This window comes from Apodemus sylvaticus, chromosome 13, assembly GCF_947179515.1.
Source record: "Apodemus sylvaticus chromosome 13, mApoSyl1.1, whole genome shotgun sequence".
In the NCBI taxonomy this organism is placed as follows: Eukaryota; Metazoa; Chordata; class Mammalia; order Rodentia; family Muridae; genus Apodemus; species Apodemus sylvaticus.
Window position 1 is genome coordinate 81,210,790 of NC_067484.1, and position 20,586 is coordinate 81,231,375.

At 46.4% G+C, this 20,586-nt stretch overlaps 1 protein-coding gene across 1 annotated transcript in view; it reads right to left on the reverse strand.

Moving 5' to 3' along the window:
• Nucleotides 1-3,970: 3,970 nt before the first annotated feature.
• The window catches only part of Mocos (molybdenum cofactor sulfurase), a 44,913-nt gene continuing 28,297 nt past the window's right edge, over nucleotides 3,971-20,586 (reverse strand). Inside the window, exons 9-15 of the mRNA XM_052155752.1 lie at nucleotides 19,823-19,985; nucleotides 16,489-16,567; nucleotides 12,876-13,000; nucleotides 9,364-9,469; nucleotides 6,095-6,233; nucleotides 5,426-5,530; nucleotides 3,971-4,160 (exon numbers count right to left, since the gene is read on the reverse strand). Of these exons, the coding sequence (XP_052011712.1) occupies nucleotides 4,050-4,160; nucleotides 5,426-5,530; nucleotides 6,095-6,233; nucleotides 9,364-9,469; nucleotides 12,876-13,000; nucleotides 16,489-16,567; nucleotides 19,823-19,985 (828 nt within the window). The 3' untranslated portion in view covers nucleotides 3,971-4,049. The remainder of the gene's footprint in view (nucleotides 4,161-5,425; nucleotides 5,531-6,094; nucleotides 6,234-9,363; nucleotides 9,470-12,875; nucleotides 13,001-16,488; nucleotides 16,568-19,822; nucleotides 19,986-20,586) is intronic.

Below are 20,586 nucleotides of genomic sequence, written 5' to 3' on the forward strand. Positions count from 1 at the left end.
CAGTAGCTCTGCAGAGAGACATAGATGGCGTAGGTTTCCTGGGCTTGGCGTCTGAGGAGAACCACAAGGAGAGGAAGGTGCAGGAGGAGGAAGGAGACGCTGCCCTGAGGGCGGCCAATTGGAGTTAAGAGCAGCCCAGATGAAGCCCAGTGAGTAATAACTTGAGTTATCGATAGGAAAGTAGATTCTAGCAGCATGGAGCATAGGTATGTGTCCAGCTCTTGTGCTGTGCAAGGCTTATTGTAAGTACAAAGGTGATGTGTGTCTCTTATATGGGAACTTAATAATGGTCAAAGGCAGGATTAAATAATTTCTACAACAATTTTAATTGGGGGATTTGTAAGGTGAAATGTGTAGAAGTTAATTCTGCTAGCACAAAAGAGGGAATTAGAAAGAGGCTGCCTGGGGGGGGAGGGTACTGCGGGGGGAGGGGAGGGGAGGAAGGAGGGTGCTGGCTTCCCTTCTGTTTCCTCGAGCTCCCTGTGAGAGAGGCCAAGCTTTTCTCAGAGATGCAAGGGTTTGAGACAATATGAACCAATGAAGGTTTTGGCTGCTGCAGGGTCCCTGAAGATCCTCAAGTCCCAACCAAGATCCAATGGTGGGTCCCTAAGTCCTCTAGATCCCAGAAGCCCTTTCTCCCTTTGGTGGCACAGCACCTCTGCATTTGCTACTTGTCTTGTTGTCATGGCAACATATAGGACCAAAGCAACTTAAGGAAAAGTGCATTTATCTGGGTTTATAGTTCCAGGGCATAAAATCTACCATGGCGCAGGGGAAAAAAAATGGTGCCAGGAGACAGCTGGTCACACTGCACAGGGACAGGAAGCAGAGAGCTGGTCACACTGCACAGGGACAGGAAGCAGAGAGCTGGTCACACTGCATGGGGACAGGAAGCAGGGAGCTGGTCACACTGCACAGGGACAGGAAGCAGGGAGCTGGTCACACTGCATGAGGACAGGAAGCAGAGCTGGTCACACTGCACAGGGACAGGAAGCAGAGAGCTGGTCACACTGCACAGGAACAGGAAGCAGGGAGCTGGTCACACTGCACAGGGACAGGAAGCAGGGAGCTGGTCACACTGCATGGGGACAAGAAGCAGAGAGCTGGTCACACTGTACGGGGACAGGAAGCAGGGAGCTGGTGACACTGCACGGGGACAGGAAGCAGGGAGCTGGTCACACTGCACGGGGACAGGAAGCAGGGAGCTGGTCACACTACACGGGGACAGGAAGCAGGGAGCTGGTGACACTGCACGGGGACAGGAAGCAGAGAGCTGGTGACACTGCACGGGGACAGGAAGCAGGGAGCTGGTCACACTGCACAGGGACAGGAAGCAGATAGCTGGTCACACTGCACGGGGACAGGGAGCAGGGAGCTGGTCACACTGCATGGGGACAAGAAGCAGAGAGCTGGTCACACTGTACGGGGACAGGAAGCAGAGAGCTGGTCACACTGCACGGGGACAGGAAGCAGAGAGCTGGTCACACTGCACGGGGACAGGAAGCAGAGAGCTGGTCACACTGCACAGGGACAGGAAGCAGGGAGCTGGTCACACTGCACAGGGACAGGAAGCAGGGAACTGGTCACACTGCACGGGGACAGGAAGCAGGGAGCTGGTCACACTGCACAGGGACAGGAAGCAGGGAGCTGGTCACACTGCACGGGGACAGGAAGCAGAGAGCTGGTCACACAGCACGGGGACAGGAAGCAGAGAGCTGGTCACACTGCGTCCGGTCAGCAGGCAGAGAGATGAATGTGGGTGCTCAGCTCCCTTTGTCCTTCTCGCTCAGTCCAGGCCCCCAGCCCAGGGGATGGTTGTGCCCACATTTGGGGCAGATGCCCCACCCTCCACCCCCAGCCTAATCTAGAAGCTTCCTCACACATCTACTCAGGGGCTGTCCCCAAGGTGATCTGGTCCAGTCAAGTTGGCCATTTAAATCACCACAACTTCACTGTGGATGAAGGAAAGGCAGGAAATAGACCACGATTGGCCCTGATCGCATCATCTAACCCAGGCAAGGTCACTCCAAACAGCAAATACCGTCTGGGGACATGCTTGATGGCCAGTTGTGACAAAGGGGACAGGGAAGCTGAAGCTCAGACAGGTGACAGCACTGCCCCACCCATCTCAGTGGGACTTCTTTTCTCCCCCAGGGTAATCTCACCTCTCTTAGACTGCTCTGTCCCTGGACTGCCACTCAGAGCACCATCCTGTTGTGATTGGCTGGCATGAACCATCACTCACCTGGTCCCGGTGGGAAGTGCCGCTGGGAGGAAATCACTCCCGGGAGCCTGAGCTTACCTCATGTGCACCGCTCAACAGTGGCTTTCCCTGAGTGGCATGGTCAGAGCACAAACTCTAGCTCTCAGCCTCTGCGGAGCCCAGCCCCCTCAGAATCCATACCCCCTTCATATCTTGTCCCTTTAGCTACCAGCCCCCCACAGTCTCAGCCCCCTTAGATTCCAGCCTCCTCAGATCTCAGGCTCCCTCAGAATTCAACCTCACTCCATCATAACGCCCCTTAGATCTCCGACCCCTCAGATTCTAGCCCCATCAGAGCTCAGGCCCCACAGATCTCAGCCCCTTCAGATCTCTTCCCCACTTAGACACCAGCACCCTCAGATCTCAGTTCTAGAACCTAAATTGATCTGTCCACTTATCCTGGCCTCAGTTTTCTCATCTATAAACACAGATCACATGAGTTTCAAGAAGATCACATGATTTAAACCACCTGAGGTGTTTAGTCCACAATCATGACTCAGCAGTTTACCACACCAGTGAAGAGAGAGGACAGACAGACTGGCTCTGGAATGAGCTCTGCTCGGTACTGCTCCTCCCAACTTCATGGAGTCTTTTCACCTCCCTAGTATCAGTGCCTGCTCCACAGCGAGTCTGAGAGAATTCAAGTTGGGTGTGTAAGGCCTGTGGCAGAGCGCTTGTAATTCACTCACAAACATGACCAAGTGTGACAATGTGGAGAAGAAAGTGCACACCCGGGAATGCAGAGGCACGCTCTCTAGCTGGGCAGCTCTGTGTAATGTATAAACACGTCATCTTACACAAGTAAACACCTCTGTGTACCTAAAATAAAGCCAACACAGCCACCATACATAACCTTTTTAGAAATTGCTAGACTAAATTTAATACTTTTTCAAGAGTTTCAGAATTTATATTTATTTATGAGAGGAGGCTCATGATTCTCAAAAGTGGCTACATAATATGACGTATCAGACAGCTGGAAAAATACTGGTTACAAAAAGATATTTTAGATCAAAAACGACCCAGTCCATCAAAAAGACATATAAGCCAGGTGTGGAGCATACCTATAATCCTAGCACTTGGGAGGCAGAGGCAGGCAGACCCCCATGAGTTCGAGACTAGCCTGATCTACCTGGTGAGTTCTAGGCCAGCCTGGGATACTCAGTGAAGCCCTGTCTAAAAACAAAAGTCGAAAAACTAAGACCTAGAAATCTTAAGTGTGAACCCACACATACACAAACTTACACCTTTAAAATTCACAGGTCAAGCTGGATCTGGTGGCACACTGCAGCACCAGGGGGAAGCAGGACCGTGGAGCCAGCCTGACGGCATGAGCTTATGCCTCAGCCTTTGCCACTACAAATACATAGATTGAAAACTAGGAAGACAGGGAGCTGCCATTTCCTGCCAGCCAGCTGATCTTCTGCAATGTCGCAATGTACTCAATAAACTAAAAACAAAAAAAATTATCTCCAGAGTCTCGTGAAACATTTAATTTGGCTACAACTGATCATTCTTTGGATATGTGAGGGAGCCTTTTTGGTGGGCACAGCAGCCCTCTGCTGAGCTGTGTCAGGGAGAGTGAGCAGAGGGGTCAGATCAGAGGTCACGTGGTAAGAGTGGGCTCCACTCCAATGGCAAAGAGCAGCATTCATTCTAAGACAAAGTTCTACCGAATCAAGTTGCGGGTCTCAGTAACGGTAGACAGCATTGTAAAGAGAAACTTTAATGCTCTTGGGAGAAGAAATGTTAGGAGACAGCACTTGGGTGTTTCTGGGAAGAGGGTGAATCAGGACACTCCACAATCTTTCAACACGGGGAGCACCTCAGATCCCACTGACAGGAAGCACGGAGATGATAAATCCAAGGACGAATGCATCAGGTACACGCCAAAGTTCACCTGTGATGGAGGCAACAGTCAGAAGACAAGGCATGTAATTTTAAAAGTTAAAACCATTTGTAACATGCCTTTGATCCCAGCATTCAGAAGGCAAAGGCATGTGTTTGTGTGTGCACATACATGCAGACAGACCCTGACCGCAGTTCCTCAGATGCCGCCCACCTCGTTTATTGAGACAGGGTCTCTCATGGTCGACTGTTCACCAGGTAGGGCAGCCTGGCCAGAGAACCCCAGGGTTCTCTGCCTTCTCTGCCTTCCCAGCTCTGAGATTGCAAGGGTGTGTCTGTGTGTGTGTGTGTGTGTGTGAGAGAGAGAGAGAGAGAGAGAGAGAGAGAGAAGACAGAGACAGAGACAGAGGGACAGAGAGACAGAGGGGGGACATTCTGAGGATCAAACTAAGGCTCTTGAGTTTGTAAGGCATGCACTTTGCAGACTGTGCCATCTCCCCAGCCTGTTTATTTATTATTTATTTGAGACAGGACTTCATTGTAATCCAGGGTGACCTCGAAGTCTCTATGTACCCATGGATGTCCTTGAGTTCTTTGGAGGATCGAGGTGTTACCAGCAAACCCTGCTTCAAGTATACTTCAATGCAGCCTGACTGGAATGCTTCACAAAGTCCTAACAGAAAATGCAGAGCTAAAAATAAATGCTTCTAATGAATCATTTATGTGTAATATATTATGAATATATAGTAAATGCTCCGCTCTTATAATCGAGAATCTACGACAACACAGAGTCATTTAACTCCCTGAGGAGATGAACCACTGGGCTCAGTATCCTGAGCTTTGCTGAGCCCTCTCAGCAGGTCATATCCACACAGAGCTAACTCACTTTGTTATAAAATATCTACAGAGAAGAAAATAGAGATCTGGCTAGTGGAATATTTTTTTTTCTTGAGGCGGCAGGAGATGGAAACCAGACTTTGGTACATGCTAGGTGAATAAAGCAGTCTACCACGGAGTCACACCCCCAGCCCTGTTATCTTTATATTCCTTCTATCTTCAATAAGATTGGAGAACATTAAAATGCTCATAATAAACAACAACGAACACTGGATAAAACATTGGAGGGCAAGAAAAATATAATAGGGAACCACAGGGAAGCTCAGGACTTCCTGAGATGGGAGCATTGGCTTTGGGAAGTGTGACCTCCTCTCCACTGCTGAAAACTACTGGACACTCATAGCAACATGGCCATGTGCCGACAGCATGCTAAGGTGAACATGAGGCGCCATGTTGGGCACGCATACCTACAATACCCACCTTTCTCCCCCGACTCTCAGAAAGCTTCTGGAAAACATCCTGGTTCCGCTGCCCAGTTTGCTGGTCTATACAAATCATCTGGCACCTGTGGCAAGGCCCCAACACCTGGCAGGGAGAGGGGACATGCAATGAGGCCGCCATGCTTTGTATGGTTGAACCGTAGCCATGTGGCCAACCCCGACTTTGGTACATGCTAGGCGAAGTGGCCCAGAAGTGCCCCTTTTGCAGCACTTTCTGAGAATGGCCCGTGTGGGGTTGCTGGCTGAAAGGCTACTGAGGGCTGTGGAGAAACAGAAAGGTGTGAAAGACAATCTTTATGGTTCCTAAAGCCGGGAACAGGCCTTAGGCAGTCACTAAGCTCCCAGGGCTCCTCCTATGTGCTCTATAGCACTGGAAGCTCCAGCATCAATAAGGAGGATGTGCTCCCATACAGAGGAGCATGTGCTCCCATACATAGGAGGAAGTGCTCCCATACAGAGGAGGATGTGCTCCCATACATAGGAGGATGTGCTCCTGTACACACAGCATGCGCAGGAAACAGACTTAAGTCCAAACATGGTCCATGGAAGATGGCAAGTAGAAAGGGCACCAGCCACCATCTAGTTCTGGAGTTGAGAACAACAGTCACTGGCAGCCGCTGGGGAAAGCTCACCACCTCCTAAAACTTACCTGGAAATGCAAGGAGCCGACTGAAATCTCATCCCATTTTTCTTCCTCAAAAGCCCCGGCTCCCTCGGTGATGATATTGGCACGGAAGCGGGAGATGAGATCTTTCAAAGAGAATGACTCCCCCTTTCCACGTTCATCGCTGTTTAGATGGATTGAGAAGGGTGAGTGGAGGGAGGTGGCCCACGCCCACGCCGCTGTGACAATTCTACACACTTGGCCCTCCATGCTGGACCATACCAGTTCCCCTGTGGCCCGAGGCCTGGATGCTCAGAACAAACTTCTCTTAGGAGTGTAATAGCAAGACACACCTACCCATTAGATACGGGCATGGCCCCTCCCTAGGATACGGCCCCACCTCCAAGGAGAAGCAAGCAGGAGGCAAAGGGTGGGCAAGTGACGAAGAGGTCAGATGAGCAGAGTAAAGAGACCAAGGATACGGAAAACACCAGTTCTGGAACATGGAGCACGGCACAGACAGGACAAGAGCTGTCAGCAGGCTGGACTATAAAGACCTGCTTTGCACAGAGATAACCACTCTCTCATGCAGGCCACAACATACAACATAAGTAAATAAAATAAAAACCATAGAGGATAAGATTCTTTGGTTGTTTGATGAGACAGGATCTCCTTATGTTACCCAGGTTGGCCTCAAATACATAATTCCCCTGCCTCAGCATCCCAAGTGCTATTATTACAGCCATGCATCACCAGGCCCAGCTTATACAATTCCTGTTTGAAAGTTTGTTTACTTCTACAAAATGACCTTCTGTGTTTCCATACACCCTAGTCCAATCAGAGGACTATACTGCAAACAGTTCTTACAACTACCCCAAACACAGGAGCACACACTCTGTTCAGTCAAAGAATTAGTAAAACTATTCAGAGTGAAAGAAATCTAACTAAGAGTGACTTGAGCCAGGTCGGCTCGGATGAGGTGTAAGTGGGGTGTTATCCCTACTTGATCTGGGGTCACTTGGATGTACATACCTCTAAAACTTCACTGTGTCATGGCTTGGGGCTTTTTGCATTTTACATAGTTTGACCAAATTCTAGAATTTCTAAGATGGTATATGATGGGAAGGAGCAGGAGACATTTCCTCACCATGGTAGAATAAGTTCTGGGGACAGAGCTGAAATTCTGTGGGTTGGTTGGGGTTAAGGGTTGTGAGGTCCCTTCTAAATGGCAGTGATCACGTAGGAGCAGCGACAGGGAGAGCCAAGCCTGACTTCACTGCAAGCCAGATGCACCTTTGGCAAACTGAGGGGACTGCAGGATTTAGTCCTTTGATTCTGGATTTACTCTAGAAGTTGTTACCAGCTCCCTTGTGTTTTGTAAAAAGGAAGGCTTCTTGTCTGACAACTACTGTGCTACCATGCAAATGGGAGAGCCCAACTATCTGCACCCAGAGCACTGAGAAAAAGAACACCAAGCTCTGGCTCCTAGAGCCTCTTGCCTATGACATCACTGGGCCTGGCAGGCCTTGCTCTAAACCAGCTGGTGGGGAACATATCCCCTGCTGGTAGGAACCGGGGTTACAGCAAGCCTGTCTTCTCTAACCTTCCACATTACAGACCCAGAAAATGTCAGATTCATTATCCCTTGTTCTGCATGTTGGAGAGAAGGTCCCTTGATGCTGAGAAATTGAGAACACCAGAAACCTCAAAGCTGTGTCACAATTCTGCCCCTGAAGAAGACAAACAGGTCTGTGACCAGGGAACCCTAGGCTGTGTTCTCTCAGAAGACTAGAAACTCCGAGAGCCAATCTTGAGGGAAAGTCAAGGGGAGTCCCATGGTCTCCTTTCAGCTGTGTGTGTGGCTGCTCGAGGTGTGAACACGCATGCAGAAGGCTACAAGGCACATGAAGAAAAAAAAAAGTGTTCCAGGTGCGTGCACTTACCTTCCTGGCCTGAGAACCAGGAAAGAGGAGCCTGTGCCCGCCATGGCCTGAGGGAACAGCTGGATGATGTTCCCTCAGTAATTCCCTGGTTAACAGATTTGAGTTTCCTCTGAGGAAAAATGAGGTGTGGTCAGAACGTCCCAGAGTTGAGATGGTGTCCTGACAGCATCTGTACCCTCAGGAGAGCGGTAGCAGGGAGTGACCACCCAGAGGCACTGGCTATGTCTGAAGGTGTAGCTGACAAACAAAACTTGCCTGTAATCACACTCAAACGTGTTTATAAGCATGCCTGTGTGAAGTAGGGCAGGAAGCCTAAGAGGCAGGAGACAGTAGGGGGGTGAGCGGTGAAATCAGGTCAAGCTGGAGACAAATTAAAACAAGTTATAGAAATAGAATAATTACAGCCAGAGCTGGGGTTCTCCGTGTTTCATGAGCGTGTCAAGAAAGACCATGGAGCACACTATAGTCTTGACCTTCACAGGCCCATGGTGGAGGCTGAATCCCCATCATTTACCACTAGAAATGGTAAACATTTTAAGAGGTGGCACCCCTGGGAGGTATTGGGTCACTGGAGACATGTCTTCAAAGGGAACTGTGGGTGTCCCCATCTCTTCTCCATTCTCCCACCATGTACTCCTGCTGGGATGTGCCACATGGGCCTGAAGCAATAGGGCCACCAATCATCACTGATGCCTCAGAAGATGTGCATTTTCTTTACAAGTCGATTGCCCCAAACATTTGCTATAGCAACGGTAGGCTGACTGACCCCGGAAGTAAATGAGAGCCCTGGGAATGATTGACAGGAACTGAGGAAGGGGCTCACATGGTAAAATGCTGCACACATGAGGAACAGCATCAGTCCCCAGCGCTCACATACAAAGCCCTGCTTGGTGGCACCTACTTGTGATCCCAGTGCTGAAGAGGTGGAGTCAGGAAGATTCCCTGGGGATTGATGTAAGCAGGTCTAGCCTGATCTGAGAGCCCTAGGTTCAGTGAGATACTCTGTCTCACAAAACAAGGTGGAAAGTGGTCGAGAGAGAAGTCTAAGACTTATCTGTAGCCTCCAAGGTCACTTGTATACATATATACCTTTATATCTATATGCATGAATGTGCACACACACACACACACCCAAGGAAGGAAGGAAGGAAGGAAGGAAGGAAGGAAGGAAGGAAGGAAGGAAGGAAGGAAGGAAGGAAGGCAGACAAGAATTGACCCAAAGGGTTCACTGACATTACTGGGCCTCATTTCCCACTGTAACTGCAGAGTCTGGACTCACCACCTTCCAGATCTTTCCTTCCAAGGTGGGTACCACAACCTCCATGGGCAAATAGTTCTATTTGTCTCCTAGCCTCAGGGAAAGGGTCTAACCTGGTGTTTAGCTGCTGCTGAAGCTGCAGAACACTTGATGTGTTCACGAGCAGATACTGAGCCTCATTCACCAGGGACAGGGCGACAGCCGCACCAGGAGGCTGACCTGAAAAGGAAACACAGACAGAAGGGTTGCTTTCCAGGAAATGCTGGTGCGTCTCGGCCTCAAGCCCTGAGGTTTCTAAAGGCAGATGTCTTCCACAAGGGGAAAATGTCAATGCTGAGGAAAACATGAATGTTCTAAGCATGGCTCAAACCTCTCCAAAGACAGAAAACAAGGTTCTAGCATATTCCGCGTCAAGTAATTCAGGGAAGAGAATAATAAAACAACGGTGTGAATTTGTTCTGACAAATTTTGTTTCTGTAGCAAGGCCTGTACATGGTCAGGCTGGCCCCAGGTTCCTGATCCTCCTGCCTCTACTTCCCCAGGTTATGACCATGTGCCACCATACCCAGCCTCAGAGACAACACTTGGAAGCCAAAATACAGGGCTAGAGCAAGCCCTGCCTGTTCTGGACAAGACTGAGAGGCTTGTGATGTGTGCAGGCCTACATATACATACATACGTGTGTGTGTGTGTGTGTGTGTGTGTGTGCATGTGTGCGTGTATGTGTGTGTATATGTGTGTGTGTGTGTGTGTGCACGTGCACGCACCTGCATGCATGTGTATTTGAATGAATTCATTTGGGTGTTTCCCTACATGTCAGTAGAGGCCAGAAGAATTGGATCAGTTGAGACTAGAATGACTGACAGTTGAGGGCCACGATGCGTGTGCTAGAAACTGAACTTGGGCCCTCTGGAAGAGCAGCCAGTGCCTCTCACGACGAAGTCATCTCTACAATCCCACAGAGACCTTCTATATCTAACCAGAGAGAATGAAACAGGCAGACAGACAGGCAGGCAGGCAGGCAGGCAAGCAGACTTTGGCAATAAACAGAAGAGGACACTCCAGCAGCCAGTGGGTCTACAAATGGTACTTATACAGAAGTCAACAGAAGATTCAAAGCTATTGAAAAGGAAAAAAAAACTGCTAAAAGAATCTGTGGAGTTCTCTTATTTTTCTCTAAGCTGGTGATAAAGGGTTGGCTGGGTCAGAACCTGTGGAGCATCTTTAAGCAGAGACAGTGGTCTCCAGAGTATGTGATCCCACTCTATCTATCCTCTCTGGTCAGCCTAAGAAGGGAGTTACTATTTCATCCTCTACAAAGGGCCTTCTTCCCTGTCACAGAGGAAAGGCCACAGGGCTCCCAGTGCTCACTGCCCTGGGGACTGACCACCTCCAGCACAGCAAACAAAAGTCCCATTCAAGCCCTGGAGCCAGGAATGGGGAAATAAAAGTCTGCAGAGCCAGGGCAAAAGACCCTCCCACAGGTCAGGTGACAGCCAGTTCCTCACTGGCTGGGGAACTGCAGGACCCAATTAAGCTGTCAAGTGACAGACATGAAAGGCAATTCATGTTGTATCCCTGTGATCTGGTCACAGACCTCAGAGGACGTCTGAGTGACAGTGCGCTAACCAAGACCCCTTTCCCCTGACCTTCATTCATTCATGAGACTTTCCAGAAGTGAGGATGCTGTGCAGACCAGGTGTGCAAATGACAGACTCAAATGTGGGAAAGCCCAGCAAGAGTCCAAGACTTGCCCTGTATGTTCAATAGTTATTTTTCAAGCTATATTATAGATTTGTGTGGTCTTGATTCACTAGACATTGTTAACATCATAAAAACTTAATCCAAGGCAAATTTCCTAACCCAGATGGTCTAAGCAAACTTCATAGCCTACTGTTTCAATTTATAATGTTTTTAGTTTTATAGAGAAGTAAGAGGGTAACCAGAAAGAGGGTTCTATGCATAAAACATGTCTGACAAGATTCTACTGAAGGAGAAATGAAATGCACGTTTAAAAGGAAGAGAAAAGACTTCAAATGCCAGGCATGGTGGCACACTGTCATCTCAGCACTTAGGGGACAGAAGGACAGAGGCACCAGATCTCTGAGTTCAAGGCTAGCCTAATCTATAGAGCTAGTTCTAGGACAGCCAGGGCTACACAGAGAAACCCTTTCCTGAAGAAAAAAAGAAAGAAACAAAAACAAACAAAAGACATACATATGGCTAGGGAGATAGCTCAACAGATAAAGCAGTTCCCATGAGAGCAAGAGAGCAGAAGCTCAGATTGTCAGGATCTATGCAATAGTAGATGCGGTCCTGCGTGTTTGTAATTCCTGCACACCTAAGGGAGATGGGAGACAGAACCGAGGATGTAGGAGAATCTCTGTGTACTTTATGGAAGCATCGCCTGTCAATAAAAATCTGATGGCCAATAGGATGATGCAGGATTAGAAGATGGGACATCTGGCAGTGAGAGAGGAACTCTGGGAAACAGTGAGGTGGAAAGTTTCCCCACCTCACTCGGAGGGCCTCTGAGTCGTTACTCAAGAACAGGGGCTTGGGTGAAAGGGCCCATGTATACACTAAGAGCTTAGAGTCCATGTAGTTTAGAATATGCAGCGGTGAGCCAGAAACGCAGCCTCAAGCAAGGCACACATGCACACATGCACACACACATGCACCATACACACACATATCATATATATACACTTACACCATACACAAACCATACACACCATACCATGCACACAAACACACACACACACATCATAAACACTTTAAAAGACACACATATATATATATATACACATATGTGCTACATATATACACAGAGAGATATAAGCTCACATGCTCACATGTATTTTAATAAAAACTCATGAAATTTACATTGCTATGGCATTAAGATGATTATCACAGCACTGAACTAGCTATAGACAAGTTGGAAGGAATCCTGTACACGTTTTAACTCAAAATAACGTTAGATAGAATGTGCTGAGGGACTACAGAGATGTCTCAGCAGTTAAGAGCACTGGCTGTTCTTCCAGATGACCCAGGTTCAGTTCCCAACACTCACACAGGGATTAGCAACTGTCTATAAGTCCAGCTCTAGAGAATCTGATTCCCATATCTGGACTCTAAGGGCACTGCATTCACATGGTGCACAGAGATATATGCAAGCAAAACACTCGTGCACACAAAATAAAAATGAAGTGCTCTGCTCTAGGGCATCATGAAACAATTTTCCCCTAAAATCTTCACCACAGAACGGGTGTAAGGCCACCTAGTCCCAGGGAGCTTTGCCCTGAGAAAGGCATCCCGGAAGCAATCGTAAGCCCACTGCTATCCTGCCCCAATCCCATTTGTGCACCCACAGGCCTGGTCTCTCCCCTGTGCCCACCACCACTGCTGCGTCCAGGAGTGCCAGCTGTGGTTCTACGTCCCCTGTTTCCTACTATGATGCAGCTGTACCCCAACCCTCAAGGCAGGTCACAAAGCTCCCAGCTTAGAACCTTGCAGTGTGTCCTGCAGTCACGAGATGAAGTCAGGAGCCAGTTGCCCTGGGAATCCACTTTCTGGGCTGGGTGTGACATGCAGATAAACCTAACACTCGATGTCCGTGAGGTACCTTTTCTAGGCGTCTTCCTTGCATTTCGCTGGAAGTGTGGACTTTGCTTGATTAAATGGCATGGACGGCCAAAAAACCTTGACAGCCATCTTGAAACATTTTCTCCGCAATCATAAGTATTTACCCTGGCCAAAAATAATGAATAAATAAATAAATAAATAAATAAATAAATAAATAAATAAAATGTGTATGTAGTAGCTCTTTGAACAATTATTCAAATATCAAATAGGCAAATTAAAAAATAAGATAACACGAAATAAAATGTTACCAAGTCTCCACTACCAGGCAGCCTGAAGCAGACAGCCTGAAGAGCTCCAGAGATCTCTCCCAAGTCCAAGAAAATCTGAGATACGGGCGGGGCCCATGGGAGGCTTTCAGAGCTTTACACACCCTCCCGAAAGGCCTTCTTTGTCTTAATTACTGACACTGGGAACACAGAACTCAGACTTTGAGACTTCTAGCATAATATTTTGCTTTAATAAGACCTTGAGCCCAGAATCATGTCCTGGTTTGTTGTTGTTGTTGTTGTTGTTGTTGTTGTTGTTTCATTTTGTCTTTTTAAAGATTTATTTATTTCATGTGTGAGTGTTCTATCTGTATATACACATGCTTGCCAGAAGAGGGCATCAGATTCCAGGATAGACAGTTGTGAGCTACCACGTGGTTGCTGGGAACTGAACTCAAGACCTCTAGAAGAGCAGTCAGTAGAGCAGGCTGGGCCAGCTCTCCAGCCCTCGTGTCCTGGTTTTCACAATGGGTCTGATGGAATGTTTTCTCTCACAGTCAGATCACATGGGCCGATGTGTTTCATTCACAAAAATTAATGCTGAGACTATGAGGTAACGATGCATAAGTACATCTGTTGATCTGGTGTTTTAAAATTGTAGAATCCATAGCTGGAGAAATAGCTCAGTTGTTCTTCTAGAGGACCTGAGTTCAGTTTTTAGAGCTCACACATGGTAGCTCACCACTGTCTGTAGCTCCAGCTCAGGGCAGGGGGATGGGGGGCAGGGAAATAGGGGCAGGGAGGATGCCTCTTCTGACTTCTGAGTGCACCAGGAACACACAATGTGCACATACACACACAGAAGCTAAACACTCAGATGCATGAAATAAAATAAAACTCGAAGATACTCCAGAATCTTCTTAAATGTATAAGGTAAAAAGATTCAAGGTCACATCTTAGAGGATCACAATATCTTAGGTTACAAAGTAGATATTGCTGAAACAGTTGATTTTCCTGGGGAAAATAGCTGGCTCCTTTCTGGAAGGACCTGCAACAGAGAAGCACTCGCCCCTGTACTCTCAGCGACCACACTAAGGTCACAGCCATCACCACAGACCCATGGTTCTGAGCAGAAGTGCCTCTGACCTCCAGATATCTGGAAAGCATTACTGACACTGGGTCCAACACAGATGAAGCCAGTGAAATTTATGTACAACCAAGTAAATAACTGCACATATTCTAGTCAGGTAAGACCTCTCAGTGGGTTAGACCTTCACTGCCACACACGATCACCTGAGCCAACCCCCAGAACCCACACAGTAGAGGAAGAAAACCAGGCCCTACAAGTTTCCCAGTGACCTTCATACACATGCTATGATGCATCCACATACACACACACAAATAAATAAATAGGGAAAATAATTATATATATATATATAAAATATATATATTAATTGTATATATATATAAAATATGTGTGTATGTATATACACACATATATATATGAATATATTTCTTTCTGTCAGAAGGTTTGCTTATAGCCATGTGGGAAAATGTTTACCCTAAATTCATTGTCCTGGTAAAAAAAATGTACTGGAATGAATATTTAAACTGTTAAAACTGTAAAAATCGGAACAGATACTACTAGCAAGAAGATGTAGCACTGATGAACACCTTAGCCTCCAAGAAGGCAAACATTCAATTGGGCATCACATTAGCACCCTTTCCTTCTTTCCTAGAGGGAAATGTCCCAGAGGGATCCTAGCCTGTCTCTTGGGAGCACTGTGGTTGATTCTGATTGACACATTGATTGGATGAAAAACACTAGGAAATTAATTAGAGGCATCCCTTGGGGCATGCCTGTGAGAGTTCCCATGAAGATGCTTCCAGATAGGGCGAACTGAGGTAAGGAAGACACTACGAGACATGGGGTAGCATCAACCCCATGGGCTGTATCCCAGGCTGTCTAAAGGAAGACAAGAGAAGGCTACCCCAACAGCTACATTCCCCTTTCTCTGCCTCTATCTGTCAAGATATGATCAAGCATCCTTGAACTTGGTTGTCATAGCCAGCAGCCATTTCTGACACCATTCCTTCCCAATCATGGGGGAAGGGACTGAACCCTCAAACCATGAGCCAAAATTAACCCTCCCCCACTGAGTAGCTCTTCTTAAGTATTAGGTCACAGCACTGAAGAGAGTAACTTACACAGACACTTGGGCTCAGTTTGAGTATAACTTTAGCAAATTGCATCATGACTTGGGTGACTTAATTCACAGCAGTTGCCAAGGGAAACACATCTATTTATGCAGTCCTACTATCTACTGAACATACCTGCATTTCTTTCCATCCAAAGGTTTGCATTAATTAATAGATAATTCATAGTCTAGAAGTTATGTGGTGGGGGATGGGTGGGTGTATATTCATGTTTACGTGTGGGGGTGCGCATCTATGTCCAGATACAGGAGCATGTGTGTATTTGTGAAGGCCAGAGGTCAAATTTGGGTATCATTCCTCAGAGGCTGTTTGCCTTTATGTCTTTCAAAACTTCAATTTATTAACTATATGTCTCCTTTTAAGATTTATTTTATCAATATGAGCATTTTACCTGAATGCATGTATGTGCAACACCTGGGTGTCTGCCAAGCTTAGAAGAGGGTGTCAGAACCCCTGGAACTGGAGTTATAGATGGTTGTAAACCATCATGTGGGTGCTGGGAACCAAAGCCAGGTCCCCTGGAAGAGCAGCAAGTTTCTTAACCTCTGAGTCGTCCTTCAATCCCATACTTTCTCTATCGGAGTCTCTCCTGGAGCCTGGGCTTATCCATGTGGCTCGCTGGCTGGCCAGGAAATGCCCGGGGATCACCTGTCTGCTCCTCCTCCCGCATGCTGGTATTACAAGGGTATAACATTACACACAGATTTTTTTTCCTCCTGCTTGAAATGTCGACTTTATTGACCTGGCTGTCTCCCCAGCTCCTGCTTATTCTACATAATTTCTAGTGAACTGTCTATGGTCACATATTTTATTGAGGGAAAAGGTTGGTTGGTGTTTGCTTGCACAGGGTTTTCATTATTGAAAAATGTACTATTCCATGTTTTTAGGAATAGGTCGTATTTAGGTCACAAGAGATACAGATGCTAAAGCGTTGCTGAGAATGAGACAGGCGAGGGCAGCAAGTAAGCCCTTGGGAGTCAGTCATAAGGAAGAGCATGGCAGGCAGAGGGAACAGCAAATGCAGACTTGAAAATGAGCCGTGCTGGTTAGGCATGAGGCCTGCGTGGTCGGGGTAGAGTGTGCGGCAGATAGAGCAGAAGGAATAAGGAGATGGCTGCAGAGGGCAAAGCTCGCTCCTCCCTCTGGGTCACTGTGTCCACAGAGCCTCACCTGTCTGCACACACTCTGCTTTGGCAAATCTGGGCATGTTCACCGTCTTCCTCAAGAGGCACCTGGATAGGCTCCATCCCTAATGAACAGAAGGCAGAAGCAAACTGAACATCACACAAGGCAGATGACTGTGCAAATGTTCACTGTTAGGAAACTCATGGATTTTAATGGCATTGGAACTTGGTTAGATGAGGACAGTGGCTGGCTCTAGATGCTGACAGCAAAGAGACTTCCTTCCTCACTCTCGGCACCACACTGTGTGCTTCAAAGAGCTTCCCGGTGTAGCATTTATACTGGGCCATCGCAACCACAGTCCCCAGGACCCTTTACAGATTTCTTTAATAGATTCCTCTGTTCTAGGAGTTCACTTTTTGAAGTCATTGTTCTCAAAGCTACCTAAAGCCATTAGAAACAGACAAGTAGGCAGTCACACTGCCCCAATTGCATCTGATTTCATCTGGGCCAGGAAGCTCAGCAGGGTCAGGCCTGGTTGGCACTTGGATGGGAGAAATAGACAGGAAGGATGGTACTGTGAAGAACCTAACAGAGAGCATGTATTTCCAGAATCTGATTAGTCATGTATCAATAATCATTATTGCTTTTAAAAACTCGCACTTATGGGATTGGAAAGGAATTCCAACATTCTTCAATTGTTATATTTACCATATACATACAGGACTAATATACACATGTAGAAGATTAAATAATAACATATTAGTATCCTGGGTACATGAACTTGAACAAAATATATACAAAAAAGAAAGCTATACTCCAACATCACTAATTAAAAAAAAGATTCAAAAATACTCAACATGATACTATCTAGTCAAACCGAGCAAAGCATTAAGACATCACCACATACTATTTTTTTTCTCAAGGCAGAAGGATAATTCTAGACAGGATAATCCACTAATATATCACACACTTAACAGAGGACAGGACCCAAGCATGTTTGTGCCAAGGGTCCTCCATGGCCACTTGTCTAGAGAAGAACTGGACCCCGAGACAGAGAGGAGAGGACAAAGAACAGCACAAGAGCCCAAGCACTGTGCCCCTAAGAAAGGGCAGAAGGCCGCAAGCCATGTCTAACAGGGCTTCCTATTGTTCGCCCCATGCTGCGAAAGTGCCTTGGTGGGGAGGGAAGCTGCAGCTACAGGAAGCTCTCCCATGGCAGAGCAGAGAGGACTCAGAGGCCAGCCAGAGCACTCAGGGCTTTTCAGTCCATTGGTAGCTGCAGATCTGTCAGACTGCTGGTGCGTTACGTCTTATAGAAGCCAAGGTGTATCTGGAGTGATATTCAAGACACTGGAAAACATGAGGCCTGAGCAAGAGAGACTTGCTTTTTAAATGTGTTGTTCTTCTATCTGAAAATACTAAGTGAATAAACAAAAATAAGAATCAGCAGCAACTGAGATGCCCTTTGGTGATGCAATAGACAAATGCACCTTATGACGTTCACACTCAGACACACTTCTCAGTGACATGAAGCTACTTGTCATGTTACATGCAGGACTTGGGTAGGTCCCACAACAATCATGCTGAGTGAAGGCAGTGGCCGCTGCAGTTCATACGCCATGGGAGCCCTCGATGCCACAGACTCTGCTCATCACACATTAAGGTTGCGGAAAGAGAAACTACAAGAGGGGGGCCCATGAGCCTCTTGAAGAGGTTTTGCACTTGAGCTGTAGGGATGGTTACAGAAATATGCACATGTATTAAAATTCTTACAGTAGAACAAAGGGTCAATATCAGGATTCACTTTGAAACTTCAGAAATATCACCTATTGGTTTAAAGAAAACTCAACCATGAGACCAGAAAAAACACAGGCAAAAGACAAAGTCATGAAGACATTGTTGAAGGACATCATAAAAGTTCAACCACAGTTGGATAAAAACTAAGATATTCTGCAATGGGGAGGGGAAAGGTACAGGAGAGCTGTAGAGAAGTTCATATATAGATATATAATAGTATATATAATGTATACATAAGCATATATATAGCTTATATAATATATGTTAAATATTACAGTCTTTATTTATATGTAATATATAAATATACTTATATATAAATACATAATATATAATATACATAATATGTTATAAATATAAGTATATCAATTTATATATTATACTTACTTTATATAATATAAATTATATTATTCATTATTATGTATTCTATATTCTACATTCACATTACACATTACATATTGTATATTACATATTACATATTGTATATTATATGTAATGGTTATCGCCATTACCATTGGTTCAATGGATAAAAGTGCCTAAAACACAAGTCTGATGACTTGAGTTCAATCCGGAGAACACAGATAGAAAGCTAGATATGGCGGGATGCCTCTGTAATCTCAGCACACTTGCCATGAGGTGGGAGCCAGAGGCAGAAGAACAGAAAGCTCAAGGCCCAGCTAGCCTTGTACACAACACAGCAGCAGAAGCAAGAGAGACCTTGCCTCAAAAACAACGTGCAAAGAGAGAACTGACTCCTAAAAGTGGTTCTGTGATGTCCACTCACATGTGCACCTACACTCACACACATACAATGATCTGTATAAGGAAAAAACACAGGAAAAAGAGGGGGAAGCTTAAGAAACTAAGCAAGATGTTAGATATTGTCTAAACTGATGGCATAGCTATGTATTATGTTAATTTCTGCCATACAATGTAGCCATTTAGATGTGTGTATAGCTATTTAGATGAATTAAAATGTAATACATTTTGAAATTCAATTCTGGTATCTGCTGGGCACATTTTGAAGATTCAATGGCCAGCGGCTGCCAACTGTACAGTGTAGATGCTGAACACCCCATCCTCTGAGAAAGTCATTGGACAGAGCTCTCCTATGTGTGTTCAAGAGGAAAGAACAACGCGTAAAACCCAGAGCATGGTGGGTAAGGAGAAAGAATGCAAGTGCAGAGAGTCCTAAGATCCCAGGCTTTTTCCCTGTTTGTTCTGACAAATTCTCCCAAATAAAAAGAAAACAACTGCCGGGCGGTGGTGATACACGCCTGTAATCCCAGCAGTCTGGGAGGCAGAGGTAGGTGGATTTCTGTGTTCGAGGCCAGCCTGGTCTACAGAGTGAGTTCCAGGACAGCCAGGGCTACACAGAGAAACCCTGTCTCAAAAAAAAAAAAGAAAGAAAGAAAAGAAAACAACCTTTCTCTTGTCTGTTCTGGACATGGTTTCATTTACTTGAAGATAATGCTAACTAACATTTGGTAGAAGAGAGGCCATCAGGTTTTTGTTTTGTTTTCCAGTCTGAGAATGGAAACCCCCCCCCCCAGTGGTCTCTCTGTGGAAATGAACCATTTCACACCTTCTGCCTTGATGACCATGATCCCCTGCTGCAGGTCGATGAAGGGTTGGATCAGGCAGAGCCGTGGCTCCTGCTTCTGACTCAGGCAGATGCCATTGTGATTCGCAACCATCCAGCTCCGGTCATACAGCAACCCCTGACTCCCCACAGGCCACTGGGTCACCTAAAGGAAAGCAGAGGAGTTAGTCACATCATTCCATCAAAGACTTTCATATCATTATACAAATGCGATGGCCTTCATAAACCCAGTGCATCTTCTCAAAGGATGTGTGGAGGAAGACACACAACAGAGAGAGCTTTGCAAGGAAAAGTGGAAATTCAAGACCTTCCCTCAGTCTCCAGATCCAGTGTCCACCCTGCTCCACTGATAAGGAGAGGTATGTGCATGTAAAACATTCAGAATGCAGGAGTCTACAGTAACTATATTCTATCTTACCCCAAGGCTAGCATCCCCCCCTAGGGACCCAAGACCCTGCTTTCTGTGTAGCCTTTCCACAGCAGTGCATGCTGGTCCAGGTGTATCCTTACTACACTACACACATGTGACTGTACTGAAAGGTCACTGAATTGGCCCTCTTCAACAAGTTTTCTTGTTGTCCTAGTTTCAATTGGTATGACAAATACTCTGACCAAGAGCAGTTTTGTGGACAAAAGGGCTTATTCTAGGTTGGAGAGAAAGAAGACTAAAGAGGAAAGGGGGGTAGACCCCTTTAGACTACTTGACTAGGGACGTCAGGTTTCTTGGAGCAAATCCAATCTGTCAT